This window comes from Psammomys obesus, unplaced genomic scaffold (genome assembly GCF_907164565.1).
Source record: "Psammomys obesus unplaced genomic scaffold, mPsaObe1.curated_primary_1811, whole genome shotgun sequence".
Taxonomy (NCBI): domain Eukaryota; kingdom Metazoa; phylum Chordata; class Mammalia; order Rodentia; family Muridae; genus Psammomys; species Psammomys obesus.
Window position 1 is genome coordinate 9,560,002 of NW_026585691.1, and position 19,759 is coordinate 9,579,760.

The 19,759-nt window shown below is 45.9% G+C and overlaps 1 protein-coding gene across 5 annotated transcripts in view; it reads left to right on the forward strand.

Annotated features, from left to right (window-relative positions):
• Positions 1-19,759, forward strand: part of Nedd4 (NEDD4 E3 ubiquitin protein ligase) — an 85,696-nt gene that overhangs the window by 50,875 nt on the left and 15,062 nt on the right. For 3 of the 5 annotated variants that reach the window (XM_055598375.1, XM_055598347.1, XM_055598350.1), the window contains 9 exons: positions 52-154; positions 5,522-5,688; positions 8,403-8,520; positions 8,595-8,759; positions 12,457-12,522; positions 14,949-15,068; positions 16,706-16,906; positions 19,274-19,354; positions 19,579-19,633. In XM_055598375.1, the coding sequence (XP_055454350.1) occupies positions 52-154; positions 5,522-5,688; positions 8,403-8,520; positions 8,595-8,759; positions 12,457-12,522; positions 14,949-15,068; positions 16,706-16,906; positions 19,274-19,354; positions 19,579-19,633 (1,076 nt within the window). The remainder of the gene's footprint in view (positions 1-51; positions 155-5,521; positions 5,689-8,402; positions 8,521-8,594; positions 8,760-12,456; positions 12,523-14,948; positions 15,069-16,705; positions 16,907-19,273; positions 19,355-19,578; positions 19,634-19,759) is intronic. The other 2 variants (XM_055598359.1, XM_055598366.1) reach the window with 2 other exon arrangements.

Genomic DNA, 19,759 nt, shown 5'->3' on the forward strand with positions numbered 1-19,759 from the left:
TCTTCTTGGTGTTGAAGTTTCGTGAATAATTTTGTTTTGTTTTTTCCACAGTCACAAGTCAAGAGTTAAAGGTTATCTGAGATTAAAAATGACTTATTTACCTAAAACCAATGGCTCGGAAGAGGAGAATGGAGATCAGGTTGAGGAGTTAGAGGTGAGATTCCAAAATACTTGCTTAAGCTGAAAAGGGCCTGTCTGATGTCTTTCTACGTCCTCGGTAGAAAAATAATGTCCACAGAAACTAACGCATGCAATAAAAATCACCAGGATGTTGACTTGACCCAATGTTCATCAAGCAGTTCTTCCCTCTGAAGGTGTCTCTATAGAATGGCTGCTATTAGATCTAATGGTTAGACAATCGAAAATACAGTATTTATCAGTGCAAGTGTTGATTATCATTATACAATTGACTGTTTAGTTTCTCAAAACCATGTCCTAGTCTCCTGTAGAATAAGATTATTTAGTATTTGTAGAGTTAAATCTATAGGCATCTTACTATACTAAAATTACTATCATATGCTGTTTTAATATGTATAATGTATTAGCATAATATGTATCATAAAAGAATGCCTTAGGACGTGTAATTCTTGTTGCCTTTCTTGTCATGTTCATTTGAAGTAAATATAAGTCCATGGTTCTTTTTTCATTGATGACAAGATTAACAGAAAACTCCAGCCCGGTGCCTGGACAGCGCTTTACACATCTGGGCACATGGAGGAAGAGAGCCTCAGGGTCAGTGACAGCTGAGCCCCAGGAGCAAGCTCTGTTCCCCACAGCCACCTTTAGAGTTTCTTCCCTAGGTTTGAAAAGACAAAGCCCACCTCCTTCCCAGGGTCCCCTGACGCAGAGTTCAGCAGCAGGTAGCACATACAGTGTGCTTCACCCAATTGTTCTAGAAGGGTCTCTGTTGTGTGTGCTCTCTTCACAGGCTGTCTCCTAAGGCTGAGGCTCTGCTCTGATCTCCATAGGAGCTATGAAGCCATGGGACCTCCCTAAGGTCTGGGCTCTAGCTCATGTCCCTGGATGGTCTGATAAAGAATGTTCTAGAATAGGAAGTGAATTAGCAAGGCTTTGGGCATTTTTATTTAATGCCTTAGTGAGATTTTGCTTTGTAGAGGAATGTCTGAGAGAGAAGGAAGGTTATTTCTTTCTTAAATCATAGCTGCAGGTAACCCCTGATTTGGGGACTGAAGTGTGTTACCTACCCGCTCTTAAATACTTATCAACCATCTTGATTACCCTTTCTTCTGATGTTTCTGTTTTTTTTTCCTTACAATGACTTTTCAAAAGTACACTTCTTTTTTTAAAATATTTTAATTATTTGTTTGGTTGGTTGTTTGTTGTATGTAGGTGTTTAACCTGAATGTATGTTCATATGTGTGTAGGCTTTGGGGTTCATGAGGTCAGAGGTGCTGATTTAGATCTCCCAGGACTGAAGTTATAGACCATTGTGAGCTGCCATGTATGTTCTGGGAATGGAACCTAAATTCTCTGAAAGAGCAGGAAGTGCTCTTAATTGCTGAGCCATCTCTTTAGCCCCTGTTCATTCATTCGTTATTTTTCCCTCCCTCTGAGTGTGTGTGTGTGTGTGTGTGTGTGTGTGTGTGTGTGTTTGCGTTCCTGTTCATGTTCCATGGTATACTGGTAGAAGTCAGAGGACAACTTGTAGAAGTTCATTCTCTCCTTCCACTGTGAAGGTCTCGGACTGAATTTGGGTGGTCATAAGGCTTGGCAGCAAGTGCCTTTACCCCTGGAGCCGTCTCACTGGCTCAGCTTTTAAGCTGTCAAGAGATTTTGGGGGGGTATGAATGTCTGTATGCGACTTTGTGGCTCAGAGGGTATCTTGTGTCATGGAATTCTGTTTGAAATGAAGAGTGCCTGCTATGAGGAAAGAAAAGGCTCTCCCAGAGACTTAGCCATTCAGCAGCACTTCATTCCTCAGGAACCTGCTCCAGGGTCTGCCTGCCCTCGATCACAGGCACCTCATTCACCGGTCGCTTCTGTGGTGTAGGCTGGCCTCGCTTCATGCTGCGGCCTCCCATCGCAATGTTTGAATTCCTTCAGAGTCCACCTTATAATTTCAGGAGATGTAAGCGTGTCGTTTATTTACGAAAAGGCCAAGGAATTCAGACACACAACTGTGCTTATTTATCTTCTGGGCAGCCAGAGACCAGAGAAGTCTTGCCTGGTCCTTTGACATCTAGTGTGTGACTAAATATTTAAAATCCTGCTATTTGAAGAAAACAATTATAGTTTTGGCGGAGGCTTGCTCTGGGCAGCTTGCGTCTCTGAGTACAGTGTGGCTGTGAGCAGCGGTTGTGCAGCCTTTTGTGTTGTTTGCGTCTTGGTGTGCGCTGTATGAATGTCACCAGATAGGGCAAAATGTTTGTCTAAGCATTTTGTGCTTGCCTTCTGGCCCCTTTGACTCCGTTAAATTGTAGGTATTTGCACATTGGCTTTGAGACTAGTAATTAGGATTCCGTGACTTGTAGAAAATTATTTTATGAGGAAAAGAGATAATCCATGTTTCTTAGGGAAGAATTCTACCCGAAGACTGAAAACATTATCTTTTCCAGGAGCGTGTGAGACACAGTTGTACTTTCTCAAACCATTTCATTTTTTTAAAGCCCCAAGTTAAGTTGCATGGACAGCATTAAAGCAGATCTTTAAGAGAGAAATACCATTTTCAAAGAAATGTTCTTGGGCCAGAGACCCGAGTTTGAGTCCTGCCCTCACAACCCGCGTGATAGCATTTCTTAGCAAGGCAGGAAAAGACAGCTAGCTCAGTGTGTGCACCTCAGTGGCAGAGATAAGAAGAAAGACCCTACACAGTGAGGTAAAAGGAGAGAACCAACTCCAGAAACAAGCCCTCTGACCTCCATATGCATGGCGTGTGTGCATGCACCCTTACACATACACACACTCTGCCACTCACACACACTCCAACTCACAAACACTCACACATACACACTGTCACTCTCTCACATGTGCTCTCCCTCTCACATGGAGTCACACACACACACACACACACACTTACAAAATTAAGAAAAATCTTTGGTACAATTTCTTAGTTCTAAATAGTTTTATTTTCCTTTAAAAAAAAAAAAACTTGTTAAAAGTTTTTGTTCATGTACTCTGGAGTTACATGCACTGTGTAGGTGCCTGTCTTAGAGGTACTTGTGAGTTGCCTGACTTGAAGTCTTAGAGGCACTTGTGAGTTGCCTGACTTGAATGCTGTAAGCTCTAACCACTGGGCCATCTCTCCAGTCTCTGATACTCATTTCAGCAGTGGAACGGTGCCTTCTTAAATACCCTGTCTGGTTCTTGTCTCTTACTCACAGAAGGCTCCTTTCACTTTGGATACAGACCCGTCTTCCTTTACCTCCCTCCTTCCCCGTCATCTTCTTTCAACAGCCGCTTCCTCCGCTTCCTTTTTCTCTGTAGTCCTCCTTTGTGTCTTTTTTCTTATATTCCCCTTAATAAATTCTTTTTTATTGGTAAGTTTTATTAATCTGAAAGGAAAGCAGCCATTGGCCACATTCAGTGAAGAAATCTCAGGGCTAGAGAGATGTGACGAGGTGGTTAAAAGCACTAGCTGCTTTTCTGGAGGTCTCGGGTTCAATTCCCAGCCCCCATGTGGTGGCTCGCAACCATCTGTGACTCCAGTTCCAGGGGACACAGTGCCTTCTGCCGTCGTGGGTCCTGCATGCATACACACAGGCATAACATCTAAACGCATAAAAGTGAGTGAGTGAGTGAGTGAGTGAGTGACAGAAAAAGGAAATCTTGAGCTAAACTCTCTTCCAGAAGGCTCTATCAAAAACTCGCGTCACACTTTCTGAGGCCAAGGCCTGAGGAGATGCAGTTTGACCCCGCATACACGAGATTAGATTTTCTTTTATAAGGCAGTGTTTTATGATCATATACCGAAAAGGAAAACACAAAAAATAAAGGTGAAGGAAGAGGAAGAGAGTGGAATTTGAGCTAAAGGGAAAAAATGAGGCCTCAGCTCTCATAGAAGTGAAAAGAACAAGGAGAGGAATACATGAGAAGGAACTTACTTTAGCTTCCTGTGCAGAATCCCTGCCCAAGTAACTCTCCTGTCTCCCTCTTCTTGCCCCTCATCCCCTCTTCTTCCTCAGCCCCTGCCTCCCACATCTCTTCTTGACCCCCAAGGATGGAGCGCTGCTCTCTTCCTGGCCTGCATCTACCTGCACATGCATTGCCAACAAAGGGGACAGAAGCCCAGTCTCTATGAAATTGTGTGTACCTGTCATAGTGGCAAAGGTCTTTCCAGTCAGCCTTGTTTTACTTTGGTTCACAGGGCTTGGACACTTACATGTTTGCGGTTTTCCAAGTCACACTTATAATTCTCTTTTGTGCTTTCCGGGTTTGCTGTCATACTTAATAGCTTCTCGGAATATATTGCTTTCACTTTCTCCAAATTTGTTCTAGCACTTGCCAGGTTTGCTTTTTTAACATTTGAACATTGCTCAGTCTGTAGTATATCCTGGTATAAGTTACTAGTTAGGGATCCAAATTAAATTTTTTTCTTCAACAAGTGCCCGTTCTCTAAATAATCTTCCCAATTCCCCACAGATTTAAAATGTTTATCGTACTCTGAGGTTCTCTGAGTTTTGTTCCTTCTGCGATTCCCTGCCTGTTCTGAGCTGTGTGTGCCCCTCAGTGCTGATGGCTGCGGCCTAGAATGTCGTCTCTTACAGATTCCATGCGTCTCTTCCTTCTCAGAATGCTGTTGGCTATGTCTTATTCGTATGTGGTGTTGGGGATGGAACACAGGGCTTCATGCATGCTAGGCATACACTATATGAACTGAGCTATACTCAGTCAGCCAGCCCCCATTAGGAGTTTTAAGAAAACAAAACAAAACTTTTGTGTGTGTGAGTATGTGGGTTTAAGTGCTTAACTGCATGGACCTGTGGATCCCAGAGGTGTCAGATCCCCTGGAACTGGAGTTATGGGCAGTTGTTAGCTGCCTGATAAGGGTTCTGGGAATCAAATTCAGACGCTCTTTCCACCATGAGCAAGGCGATTTCCCTGTGGGAGAGATGATGCTCAGCAAGGCCCCTCCACTGCCTTCTTCAGCTTCTTGTGCCTTAGGGAGTGACCAGCGTCAGGTGGTTTCAGTCCTCAGCACCTTCCAACCTCACATCTTTGTTCAGTTGTTCAAAGGGTTTAGGGTTTGATTTCTGTCATTGGTTGGTTTTTTGCAAGGATTTGATTTGGTGTTTTGTCCTTTGTTTGGATGATTTGTTGGTATTTAAGCTTTTTTGAAAAAGTCTAAAGCATTCTCAAGCAAAATTTAAATGCTCATCATTTTGCAGGAAAGCCTTGGTTACAGAATACTCACATTTTGGGCTTTTGAGTTGAGAATGTACTAATTCTGTTTATGCACAGTATCTAGAATAAAACGTGAAAATTTTTAAATTTTCTTTATTTGTAATATGTAATTTTTTTTTAAGTCAAGTGTCAAGTTAATTGCTTGCATTCTGTCTTTCAGCCTGGCTGGGTGGTTTTGGACCAACCAGATGCTGCTACCCATTTGCAGCATCCACCAGAACCCTCTCCCCTGCCTCCAGGATGGGAAGAGAGGCAGGATGTCCTTGGAAGGACCTACTATGTAAACCATGACTCTAGAAGGACACAGTGGAAAAGACCAAGCCCTGAGTATGTGCCAATCTGGTTATATTTTGCTGCTACTTAGCATGCTGATGCCACCGGCTCGAGTAGGCTCTTGGTGGCGTAGGGAGCCCTAAACTGTTAGATAACCACCACTGAAGAACTGTCTTAGCTAAGATTTTTTTTTTTTTTAATGATTATTTGGGTGCCAGCAAGATGGCTTAGTGTGTGAACGAGCACTTACCACCCAGCCTGACTACCCAAGTGTGACCCCAGGGCCCACATAGGGGAAAGAGAGAACAGAATCCCAAAAGCTGTCCCCTGACCACCACACGTATACTGTGCTCATACCTACACACACGCACACAATAAACAGACAAGCAAAAGTCAATTAAATGTAATGAGAAACAAAACCTTTAAAATTGCTTAAGGTGCAGCTGTGGCTCAGTTGGTGGAGTTCTTGCCCGCCCTACAGGAGGCCCTGAGTTCTGTCCCCAGTGCCACAGAAATGGAGCGGGGTGGCGCGCACCCAGTGCCCCAGTGCTGAAGGGTGGAGGCAGGTAGGTCAGAGGCGCAGGGTCATCCCTCTGACCTTTTTTTTTTTTTCAGTGTTATGTACATTGGTGTTCTGACTGCATATATGTCTCTGTAAGCATGTCAGATTCCCTAGAACAGGAGTTACAGACGGTTGTGAGCTGCCGTGTGGGTGGTGGGAATAGAACCCAGGTCCTCTGGAAGAGCAGTCAGTGCTCTTAACTGCTGAGCCATCTCGCCAGCCCTCAAGCTCATTGTTAACTATAGGAAGGTTGAGACCAGCCTCAGCTTACATTTTTTACGTGTATGAGTGTTCAGCCGCGTGCATGTCTGTGTACCAAGTACATGCACACATTACAGAAATGTTCGTGGTGGGCTGTTAAAATGTAAAAAGATTTTTAAATCTTCTGCAGTGTTTTTGTGCTGCTAAAGTTTGGCCCTAGTGTTTTGTTCATGTTCAGCAAGCACTTTGCCGCTGAACTGCAACCCCAATACTTCATTTTAAAAATATAAACTATTTTTAAATTACGGAGGAACCACTAATAAGGGTCCTTTATTGAAACTCTTCTCCAGTTTGAACAGTAGACACAGATCTTCCCACATGCATAGAGAAGGGCGGAATAACCTTGGATATATTCATGCTCCTATCTTCTTGGTGACTTTCTTTAGTATAAAACTGCAGTGATCTCATTTGGGGTTAGAGGTTTAGCTCACTAGGAAAATGCTTGCCTAGCAAGTTCAAGTTCCTTGGTTCAATCCCAAGCACAAAAACAAACGAGAAAACCACCAAACATTGTGCATAGATTTCCAGGCTCTTCTCACTTTCAGGATCAGATATCTTTATCTTCCTTCTCATGTAACCTCACATGCTGTTTTTTGTCTTTGGGTATCTGACACATACTTACAGTTTTCTTACGTTAGCCTCCCAAAACTGTACATCTGCTATTTTCCAAGAAGGTTGGTCCTGTTTCTTCTCAGGTCCTCCTGAAGTAGACCAGTGGTCACCCTCTCTAGCACAGAGGCATCAGGATCTGCGTGGCCACACACCAACTGCACAGTGGGAGATGCTGTAAAGCCACCCTGCTGTCTTAGACAGACAGACAGACCTGCCTGCCTGCCACGCAGAGTGTGTCCATGTCAGGTGCCGGTGTGCAGTTGGAAAAGGTTTCTAAACATTTATTAAAACAGTCACAGTTGATATTTTTACCAGCTATGACAGAGAAATTAAGGATCTTCCTGTAGCTTCGCGGATTAGGGAGGTGGTGGCTTTGGGCAGAGGGACAGTCCTTGTGCTCTGTGGACCGTTATGATGGCCATGGTTGGTAATGGATTGAATATTTGTAAAAGCAAAAGAAGATGCTGAACTTCTGGGCCACTCAGAATTGACAAGACAGCCAAAGCTACACAGAGAAACCCTGTCGTCCCCCTCACCCCCCCCCCAAAAAAAAGACCGATTCTACCAGTTAATTGTTTCATAGGTGTTATTTGACTGTAGAACTGCCTTGGATTTTAATCTTGTGCTAACATGGTAAAACAATAGTAAATAATATGCCAGACATGATCTGTGCTGGTTAGTTTTCTCAGCTTGACACATGCTAGAGTCAGGTGGGAAGAGGAAACCTCAGCTGAGAAATTGTCTCCATCAGATGTGCCTGTGGCCGTGTCTGAGGGGCGTTGTCTGGAATGATGACTGATGTGGGAGAGCCCAACTCACTGTGGGCTGTGCCGTCCGTGGGTGGGTGGTGCTGGGTTGTACGAGAAAGCAGGCTAAGGAGCCGTTGGGAAGCAAGCCAGGCGGCAGCACCCTTCCGTGCTCGCTGCTGCAGCTCTTGCCTCCAGATTCTCGCCCCGACTTCCCGTCATGATGACTGGAAGCTGTAAAACAAAAGGAACTCTTGACTCCCCGGGTTGCTTCAGTCATTGCTTTATCGCAGCAAGAAGCACACTAGGACAGTGTCCTAGGCACGGTGATGAACTAAATATCAGCTGCTGGTTACACATCTGCATGAGACTTTCTACTTCCAAGGCACTTTCTCTTCCGCTGTCCCAGCCCCTCCCCCGAGCAGCTCCCGATGTGTTGACAGTATGGTCAGCATGGTGAAATGCTGACCTTTGCCTTTGAGCAAAACTAGAAAATTCAGTCTAAGTATTCACTAACTGCAGGCTGTTTGATTATGATGCTCACTGTGACGAGGCAGGAGTGACACCTTCTTACACTTCTGCCCTAGGGATGACCTCACAGATGCTGAGAACGGTGATATCCAGCTGCAGGCACAGCGAGCGTTTACCACCAGGCGGCAGATATCGGAGGAGGTGGACAGCCCTGACAACCGGGAGTCCCCTGAGGTATGGCCCCTTCCCTTGTTCCCGTCTCCAGCACATTTTAAGCAGCGGATGACCGTGGATTCCGTGCTTTCTAGAATTGGGAAGTTATACGAGAAGAGGATAATGCAGTGTATAGCGGTCAGGCTGTCCAGTCGCCTCCGTCAAGTCAAGTGGATGGACAGGCTCGCCTTGCAGAAGAGTTAGATGCCAGACTTGCTGTGTTTGGAAATCCCGCCACCGGCCAGCCAGTCACCAGCTCGGTAAGATGGCTTTGTGATTTCCTGTCATAAATATGATTCAGCAGCTGTGTCTTTTGTAAACCTTTGTCTTAAATAGCATGCAGTGATGACACGTTGGGGCTTTACAGTGTGGTTGTGTAGCCACACTTTTTACATCTATTTTATTTTAGTTCCTTCTTCCTCTGTCTCCCTTTACCCCAACCCCTTCCAACAACCCGACACCAGGTAGGAGAGAAAGGTTAGTGAGGAGAGGGGGTGTAGTTCTCTTTAGACTGCTTCCTGCTGGTTAGGGGTCGCTGGGTTCCTTGGGGCAAGTCCAGTCTTCGTTTAGGATATCTCTAACTTCTCGTCAGACTGCATCAATAGCAACCAGGAACAGTAGGGCGGAGGGCCAGCAGCCTTCTTTCTCAGAGCCCTCTTTCTCTCTTTGGGGTCTGTCATTTGTTCCCTCTCCAAAATCCTCAGAAGCAAAGGGCCCCTTCTCAGAGCCCTCATGAGACAAAGAGTCTGCTGCTGTGGACAATCTGAATCAGCCCCACATCCCACACCTAGGATTAAAGCAAAAACGTGTTCCCATAACAAAACTGAGTTTTTGAAGACGCCCAAACTTTCTACTACCCCAGTAACAGTATGGAGCAGAGCATAGGTAATCCGAATGGTGGCTGTAACCTCAGGGTCCCTTAGTCATCCCCCGCTGAGCAAACCCACCTGAAACACTGAAACCAGAAACCGGGTTTTTACTCATGTCACTCCGTGTGTTCCGTGAGGTGTCAGGGAAGACAATGGGCTTAGACTCCTTGGGTGATTTTAAAGGAGCGTTAGGAGTGACAGGAGTTAGCTCTGGATACTGTGGGGAAGTGGGGAGAATTGCGGGCTTGGGCGCCTCAGATCCCAGCTGAGGGACAGTAAGTGGAAGAGTAGCAGGAGAGCAGACACTTACTTGCCAGGGCATGACTGCTGTTTGTTATTTTGCAGCTTAGCGAGTGTTGTTTGGCCTGTGTTCAGACACAATTTAGAAGGCAACTTGTATTTGCCATGCTCCTACCTGTGTGTACCAGGCCAGTTCCTAGGTGCTGGAGGCTACTTGTCTCGATTAGATAAGTTGGTTCTTTTGTTCTGTTCTCTTTTGGTTTGGTTTTTTTTTTTGTTTTGTTTTGTTTTTTAAGATTGTGTTTGTATGTCTGTATGTATGAGTGTTTTCATTGCATGTATATATACCACATATATCCTTGGTGTCCTCAGAGGCCAGAAGTAAGTGTCAGATCCCCTGGAACGGGAGTTACAGACAGTTCATGAACCACCATGTGGGTGCTGGGAACTGAACACAGGTCCTCTAGAAGAGCAGAAAGCGCATTTAACTGCTTGACTCATCGCCATTCGCTCTGTGAGTTTTAACATAGATCACAGATGTCACCAGGACACAAGTGTAGATAAGAGGCACGTGGATTAAATGAGGAGAGAGGTGACAGTTTTGCTGGCCGTCTGCAGAGTCCAGAAGCAAGCATCCCAGCATGCACCATCCCTGTGAGAAACTCTGGCTAGCTTTCTCTAATCCGAATCATTGAGGCAGATTCAGTAGAAAGCAGGGTTGGCTCTCTGTGGATACTCTGGTTGTTCTCTGCCTTATTCAGTCAGAGACTGCTCTCTATGGGCTGGCCAGGCACAGGGCACCATAACCAGTCACTCACTGGGAGTCCATCCGTCAGAAAGCGAACAGAACACCTTGATCTCACAGGACTTCCATTCTAGTGCAGGGTCATCGCTGTGCCCTGCGGGCCAAATCTGCAGCTGCCTGTTGCCATAAATAAGGTGTCATTGGAATCCAGCCATTCCTACTTGTCCACAGCCACGTTCACACCACTTAGAAGAACTAGCATTCAGTGTTGGAGCTCCGTGGGCAGTGTTTGCACACTCCCAGCCCCTTCTTCAAGAAGCTTTACCACACAGTTGTATGTTCCTACCTATATGAGTGTCCATGAGCTCACTGCCCACCTGCCTCCTTTCCTTTCCTCCACCCTCCTGTTCTGTTGACCGTTCACTTAGGTAACTCACATGTCAGGGGTCTGGGGAGAGGGTTCATCAGATTTACAGATTTGGCTTAGGGAGATGACTCAGAAAAGTGTTTGCCATGCAAATATGAGGCCCCAAGTATGATGCCAAAACCTGTGTAAAATAAAAGCCAGGTGTGGTGGCATGCTCTTGTTGTGCCTAGGCACCACATGTTAAGAATATTTTTAAACAGCTGCATGACTGTGTTTAAACCTGAGGCGGTGTTGAGGTCTACAAAATAATAAATGGTTCTTCCTTCTTACCTCCAAATAATAGCCTCCAGTGACTATTAATGGCTTGGGGATATGTGTCCTAAGCATTATATATACATTCGTAAACATACATGTATACACATATACTTAAATACGCTTGGAATTTTTTATAGAAGATTTCTTTTTAATGGTGTATATGTATCTGTATATGGGTTTGTGCACATGAGTGTAGTTACCTGTGGAGGCCAGAAGAAAGGTCCCTTAAAGCTGGAGGTACAGGTAATTATGAGCCATCATCTGATGGGTGCTGAGTTCCAAAACCTGGTTCTCTGGAGAGCAGCAAGCACTCTTAACTGCTGAGTTATCTCTCCAACCCCTATATGCAGTTTTAAATGGTGTGTGTATGCGTGTGTGTATGTGTATGCGTGTGTGTGTGTGTGTGTGTGTGTGTGTGTGTGTGTGTGTGTGTGTGTTTGTGCGCGCATGCGCGAGCTACTGTTTTGTGTTCGTTGGTTTGGGGTGGCTCAAACTCAGCCTTATGTATGCAAAGCATGTGTCTTACGTCTGAGCCACATCCTCATTCCCTTGAGATCATTCGGTTCCTGCCTTCTGGTGATGCTAATTGGACTGTTTCCATGAATATCAATGTACTTCTTTTCAAATCACCAAAAACAGGCTTCAGGTTCTGGCATGGCCCATGTACAGCATGTCTTAAAAGCACCATTTTCCTGTTGTGATGAACTTAGATTGTTTCACCAAGTGGTACCATAAACAAAAATTTGGGATATTCTGACTTCATGTGTGTGTGTTCATAAGTTTTGATGTCATTTAGTAACAAAAATAAGGTATTTCCAGGAAATAGGTCATTGGAGTGGAATGCCCAGTGCCGGGCTGTGAGGCGGGAAGTGACTGGAGATGAGGAAGGGGCAGGACCAGGGGCGGAAGCACTGTGTTTGGTGCCGTACATCCAAGTGGTAGCTGAAATTCGCTGACGGCGTCAGCCGGAGAACGGAGAACCTAGCCCTCTGGCTGCAGCAGGCAGTCTGGACATACGGAAATAAGGCTTGAAGCAGGAAGCCCGTGTCACCGCTTGCCGTAATTACAGTGACAAATGGTGACATTTTTTTATTTGGGTCGAGCAAGACGAGCCATACCTGAACTATCAGGAAAGGTGAAGGTATTTTAGCGCTCACTAGGAGAGACTGACGAGGATGGAGGAGTGAGTCGAGAGTGGGTGTGTACGGGGAATATCCAGGCCCAGTTGTCAGCAGAGGAACCAGAAAGTACAAGGAACTGCCTCTTTTTGGGGGGTGGAGGGAGGAGAGCAAAGGCACCCCCGTGTGGGCCTTCCCACACCCTTCCCGGCATGCTTTCTTCTGCTCTGTGGCCCTCATTCTTGCCACCTTGCCTGGACTCTGAGGGAAGGCCTAAAAATGCTGCTTGTTTCCTCCCTGAAGAATCATTCCAGCAGAGGAGGCAGCTTGCAAGCCTGTATCTTCGAGGAACAGCCTGCACTTCCTGTGGTGAGTTTTCCCCTCTCCCCTCAGCCAAGAATGAAAGTTTCCAGACTCAGCCATTTTTTTAATTGTTGCGTGTCACAATACTGAGTGGCCCAGTTGGAGACTGAGGAGACACGTGGCACGGCCTTGGAAGGCAAGCCTCAGAGAACTGTCTGGAGTAGAGCAGGCTCTGGGCTGCTGGCGGCAGGTGGGATATGGCTTCTCAGCTGTGTCTGCTGTTGTAAATTAAAAAAAAAAAAATCAGTGTGATGGGCTATATAATGTTTATTATTAGTCCCAAGATTATCACGGCAGTATTATCTAACCTGCTGTCACAAATAATGAGACACAGACACCTGTTAGATTTATAATTGCCTTGTTTGCCTTGGGCCTGGCAGGTATTTCACCTACACTGTCTCAATAACCTCACCATCCATCTCCCAGCCCCCACCCAATGCCATCCACCTTAATCCTCTTCATCTGGTCTACCTTCCATACATAATTCCATGGCACTTGCTTGTATTTTTTATCTGGGCCTTTTCACGCCATGATTGGAATCCTTTCTTTTGGCCCACGTGGTTTCTTTTCCATGCTAACCCATCGTGACATCCTCCTTCCTCCTCTCTTCCTGTCCATCTGTTTCCCGTGATTCTCTTGAACCCAAAAGCCTGGGAACCTCAGCCACGCCTCCCCCATTCTGCCCTGCCCAGGTATAGGCTGTCTAATCAACCAGTCAGGTGTAATGACTTAGGCAGGTTTACACAACAAGGATAGGTTTATGTGAGAATGTGCTCTTCTGAGCAGAGGCAAGAGCTTCGGGGCCAGTAACATGCATCAGACCAACCTCCAACATGTATCTCTGTGCTGCTGGGAGGGTTCGGGCCACAGCTACCCTACACTCGATACACAGTGTCCAGCTGTGCACTGACACGCACCCAGCTGTGAGATCTGCCCTTTGCGTGAGCTGTCTAGTCAGGGACATCCGTCGCTCAGTCCAGTGTGTGCCCACGGCCAGGTTGGCTCTTCACCTCCTGGCACCTCCCTCCCCGTTGGTCTTGGTCTACCAGGCAGCGGATATTGCCATCTCCATAGTGATTCTCCTGGCTTCTTCCTGACTCCCCTCTCCTTCTGCCAAGGTCTCACTGCCTTGTGTAGTCACTTTGCTTTGACTGTGAGTGGATCCTATGTACCCTGGGCCTTCCTCCTGCCTGATCCTCCTGCCTCCATCACCCAAGTGGTAGAATTACAAGCGTTTGCCACCATGCTTGATTTGTGTAGTTCTGGAAATCAAAGTTAAGAGCTTCCAGAACACTAGGAGAGCGCTCCGCCAGCTGAGCTGTACCTAGTCCCGCTTGTTTTTTCAAATAGAATTAACCTCTGAGGCTCCTGCCTCTTCAGTCCGCCCTTCCCCTGGCCTGCCACCTGCTGGCCTGCCCCCTGTCTGCCTTCTTCCCCGAGCCTGAATAATGCTTTTTCTCGCTTATCTGTATGCACATCCTATATCTCCTTCTGAAAGTACCTCCCCCTTCCCACCAATCTCTGCATCTTTGAAGGTCAGCCTTTATATCGGTTTTGAGAAGTGAGGGTTATGCTTTCATGGGATTACAGCATGGGGATGCTGAGGTCCAGGATCAGCAGCTAAAGAGGGTGGCTTATCTGTCACAGATAAGAAAGATGGTTTCATACTGAAAAGGATTCCTTCTCTTCCTGTGCTGAGCATGAGGGGCCACCTGACTTTGAAGCCCACTGGTCTCATCAACATGACAGCCAATCATAGAGGCCATGGAGGGGCTACCCTGATATCCTGTCTTGCGGTCCACATCCTGTCTTGTCGTCCACATCCTGTCTTGTCTAGCTCCTCTGTTAGCCCAGAGCAGGTATAAGTAGAGGCAAGATCTCACTCTGTAGCCCCTGGCTGGCCTGGAACTCACTTGGTAGATCAGGCGGCCTCAGACTCACAGAGATCCACCTGCCTCTGCCCTCCAGCACCTATGTGGTTTCTGAGGTTAGTGTGCCTTGATTTAGACCTCAGATCTTTTTCTTAGAAGCAGTGGCACAGAAGTTGCTTCCTTTCCAAAGCCTCAACTTACCATCAGCAAAGTGGGCTAGTGTTAATAATAATTTCATCAGCTTACATACGTGTGTGTGTGTGTGTGTGTGTGTGTGTGTGTGTGTGTGTGTGTAGCCCTAAATATATGGCTGCTAGTGTTGACATGTTTAATCATGTTCAGCATCTGTTTTCTTTCCTCCCAAGTGAATTGCTATTTATCTATTTTTCTTAATATGATTTACGATGAGGTTCACTGTTCTAAATTTAAAATGTGTCTTCTGCTCGTTTTCTCTTCTGATGAGTGGTTTTAGTTCAGAATAAAATAGGGGTTACTTCAGGCCAGGGCCCCGGTCAGGTCTTCTCCCAGGTTAACCCGGAGTCGTTTTGTTGTATTTATTAGCTTCTGCCTACTTCATCTGGGTTGCCACCAGGTTGGGAAGAGAAGCAGGATGAGAGAGGACGTTCGTACTACGTAGACCACAACTCTAGAACCACCACATGGGCCAAGCCCACCATGCAGGTACTCTTCTCTCAGCCTTTCCGCCGAGCTCAGGCCTCACACTTGCAGTGTCCTCTGCTTGATCTGTCTCCTGTGGTGAGCGTCCAGACAAACCACCCCTTGTTATTACATGAAGCAGATCGAATGGTAACAGTCTGGTCCTTTGGATGACTGTACACTCAGTGAGTGTGTTGTTTTGTTCTGGTGTGCATGTGTCTGTGTGTTGGTGCGCACGTGTGTTCGTGTATGTGTGTGTGCCTGTGTGTTTGGGTGTGCGTGCTCATGAGAGAGCATGTTCGTGTGGAGGCTTGGAGTTGACTCTGTGTTCCTCAGTTGCTCTCCATGTCTTTTATTGAGTCAGGGTATTTTGCTGAAATTGGAGGTCTGGGATCTGGTCTCTCTCAGACGATGGGATCATAGCTGGCCACCGGGCTGCCTGCGTTTTATGCATGCTGTGGATCTCAGCTCTGGTCTTCACACTAATGGCAAACACTTTATCCACTGAGGCATCTCCCGGTGCCCTTGTTAGATATTTGGCTAAAAGTTGGTCCTGGTGATTGGTATCTGAAGGAATTGTATAATTATGGGGCTGAAGAAATTTTATAATGATGGCTCAGTGGTTTAGAGCACTGGCTTCTCTCGCAGAGGACCCAGGTTCAGTACCCAGCACCCACATGAGGGCTCACAACCATCCATGAGCTAGTTCTAGAGGACACACATGCCCTCTTTCAGCCCTCATGGGCACTGCATGCATTTGGTACATAGCCATACATGGAAGCAAAACACCCGTACAGATAAAAGAAAATAAATTAAAAAAAAATTTTAAAGACGTTTATAATTGCTAGGTCTTCCTTGTATTGGACTGATAGCATGTTTATTCTATCTTATCACCATTTCTTATCATAGAGATTTTTTTACGTTTATTTATTTATTTATTGCAGTGGGTACTGCTCTGTGTGTGTGTGTGGGTGTGGGTGTGGTGTGTGTGTTTAGAAAACTTAAAGGAGTCTGTCCTCCCTTTCTGCCATTTGGGTTCTGGGGAATCAAACTCAGATCCTCAGGCTTAGCAGCAAGTACCTTTGCCCACTCAGCTGCCTGACAAGCCCTGAGGCTGTTTCCATTGTGACTCTTGAGGGCCAAAGCTAGCTTTCTGCTCTAGACACGGTATCCTTTACCGTCGGCTGCACGGCAGTTAACAGTCATCTTACCATGTGTCCATTAGCTGAGGAAATTGGAGTGAGTTTACTAAATTATTATAGAAACAAAGTTTGATATAAAACTTTGCTTAAAAAATCAGGGGGGAAAAAAGATTAAAATGTTGGTGATTTGGGCCTGGAGAGATGGCTCAGTGATTTAAGAGCACCTGCTGCTCTTCCAGAGGACTCAGGTTCAGTTCCAGCACCCACATCAGGGCCTCGCACTCATCTGTAACTCCGCTCGAGGGAATCCAACACCTCTGACCTCTCCACAGGCCCCTGTGCTCATATTCATGAACTCATACACACACCTTCTCATAGTAAAAATAAGAATTAGCCTCAAATGTTTAGGACTGGTTTACAAGTGTGCCTTCTCTTTACAGGTTAAGCTAGCTGTTTTAATTACACTATTTATTTGTGAGTGCTCGATAGTTTTACAGTATGACTTAATTAATACGCCAGGCCCCAGTGGAGAGCAGTCAGCAGCCATCAAGCCAGAGTTCCGCAGGCCCTCAGCCACAGCTCCCCACCAGTGACCCCGCTCACCAGGCCAGCCCGCCATCTGGCACTCAGCAAGCATTCCTTCCCAAAGGTTGGGAAGTCCGGCATGCACCAAACGGGAGGCCTTTCTTTATTGACCACAACACCAAGACCACCAGCTGGGTAACTTCCACGCTCCTCACTTTAAATTGATAGCAGCAATCGCTTCTGTATCTAGTCACGTGTGTGAGTGCAACCTGCCTTTCCACATAGGAAGTGCATTACATGTCGAAGTCTTCGTTCTGGGGTTGGGTTTTTGGTTTTTGGTTTTTGTTATCTGAGGTGAAGTCTTATGTAGCCTAGGTTGTCCTAGAACTTGCTGTATAACTGAAGATGAGCTTGAACTCTGATTTTCCTGCCTCCACCTGTGAGGTTCCACACATGAGGCCCCATTCCTGTGGTGCTAGGAATGAAAGCCAGCGCTTGTTTTTATTTTATTTTTTTTATTTTATTTTTTGTTTTATGTACTTTGGTGTTTTGCCTTTGTGTATGTCTGTATGAGGGAGTCAGATCGCTTAGAGCTGGATTGCAGACAGTTGTGAGCAGTAATGTGGGTGCTGGGGACTGAACTCAGGTCCTCTGGAAGAACAGCCACTGCTCTTAACTACTGAGCATCACTCCAACCCTGGAAATGCAAGCACTTTCCAGCTGAGCCACACCCCCAGCTTAATAATAATAAAGTCTTAATAAAATAATAGCGTTTGTATGCAAAGTATGTTTATGCTCTTTTTTGAGATTAGATTTTATGAAGGTGTTCAAATGTATTTCCTGTTTCCAATTTTTGGCTCACTGCTTATAAAAGCTTAAAAAGTTTTTTAGTAATAATTTTCTACCTTTATATGAGACTTTCTAATTTCAAAGCACTTGCAAGTTTCTATCTCATTTATTAATACTACCAGACAGATCTTTTGCTGTTGCTGTTAGAATTTGTTTGCATTATTGTATGTGTATGAGGGCGTCAGGTCCTCTGGGATTAGAGTCACGGACGGTTGTGGGCCGCTGCATGGGTGCTCAGCCCATACCCTGGCCCTCTGAAGGAGCAGCTGAGTCCCGATATTTTTAGTTTACATCTTAGTTGTTTGATGTCTAGCTCATCACCAACAAAAGTGCTATCAAAATTTCTAACACTTGAGACTAATAACTGCTTAAACAAATCTAAAATAGCTTACTAACTTGACTAATATTAAAGTAATTATACATTAATTAATGTGAATAAATTGAATTTTGTTTCCTTTTTAAGATTTGAATTGATTTTGGTAACCTTTAGACTACCATCCTGTCTAGATAGATAGATAGACAGACAGACAGATGGGTAGATACTCAAACAGATGCTACAACATATGGTTCTATTTATTCATTTGTGTGTTTGATTACATGCATGCACGCATTTATCCTGTATGTGTACATGCGTGTGTGCCACAGCATGTGTGTGGAGGTCAGAGGGTAACTTGTAGGAGTCTGTTCTCTCCTTTACCATCTGGGTCCCAGGTATTACACTCAGGGTGTCAGGCCTGGCATCAGGCACCTCAGCCCGCCGAGCCATCTCGCCTGCCCAGATGTAGGCCAGTTTAATGCTGCCATCTTACACCACAGTTTTTTTTTTTTTTCTGTGCAAAAAAAAACTTGAAACAGTTCAGGTTCCAACAGACTGGCTAAAATGTTCTCAGTGGGTTCACAGAGGGGTGACATAATCCTCAGCGCTGATCCCACTGGGAAGTGACCTCGTCCCCTCAGTAGGATGGCCACTCAGCAGTATCTTCCCGGAGAAATAGGTCACTAGTGAAGGAATTCAAGTACAGTAAGGTTCTGGGCACATGGCTAGAACCCCAGCATTTGAGGCTGTTAGGAGGGTCTGGGCTCCAGTGCCGGTCTGGGCTGTCAGAGCTCCTGTCTCACAAAGTATGAATGAAATATGAAAGAGTATTTCATTTATTTCTCCATTTTCACGTGTGTGTGTGTGTGTGTGTGTGCACTTGTGTGTGTGCTGCCTGTGTACACTGCCTGCATGTATGTGTTCATGCTGCTGTGCGAGTTCATGCTTTGCGTGCGTATGTGTGTTCATAAGTGTGCATGCTGCTCGTGTGTGTGTGTGTGTGTGTGTGTGTGTGTGTGTGTGTGTCCGTCCATGTGGAGGCCTGAGCTTGATGCCAGAAATCATCCTCCATTGCTTTTCTAGTAACTCAGGGAGGCAGGCCCTGTCACTCTAGCCCACAGCTCGTTTGCAGCTCGTCCGCCTAGCCAGCTTGCTGTGGGGACCCCCTCTCCACCATCCAAGGCCAGAATTACAGTGGGTCACGGTGCGTGCGTGGGCCCTCAGACCCCACACTCCAGGCCTCGCTCTCTCATGGCAAAGGCTTTACCACAGGGCTGTCTCTCCAACTCTAAGAGTATTTTAAATATCCATCAATGTGAACAAAACCGCTGCAGCACGGTGACTATCGTTATTTTAAAACGTGTGTGTTGTTTTGTTTATGACTGAACCAAATAAAGGACGATCCAAGACTGAAAACCCCTGCTCCTCCGAAAGCGAAGACATCAGCCGACTCGTCCAGTGACCTGGGACCTTTGCCTGTAAGTTCTGCTGCTGAGCTCACCTGACTAACTCAGAATACAGGAGTCCTCTAACGATTCTAACAAACGTTGTTAAAACTGTGATGCCCTCTGCTAAAAACAATGTGTTCGAATTAAGCACACAGCCAGCGCTTAGGGTTTTTTAGTTTTGGCTTTGTTTTTTAAAACAATCTTGTACACTAAAGACCTGGCACTGAAATAATTGCAATGATGTTCCATTACAGCCAGGATGGGAGGAGCGGACCCACACGGACGGAAGAGTCTTCTACATAAACCACAGTAGGTGCCGGGTCTTCTCTAGCGCAGTCCCTTGCAGTGCCGAGCTCCGGGCGTGAGGAAGACTGTCTCTTGTCTTTCGCCGAGCTCCGGGCATGAGGAGGGGGCTGTCTCTTGTCTTTCCCCGAG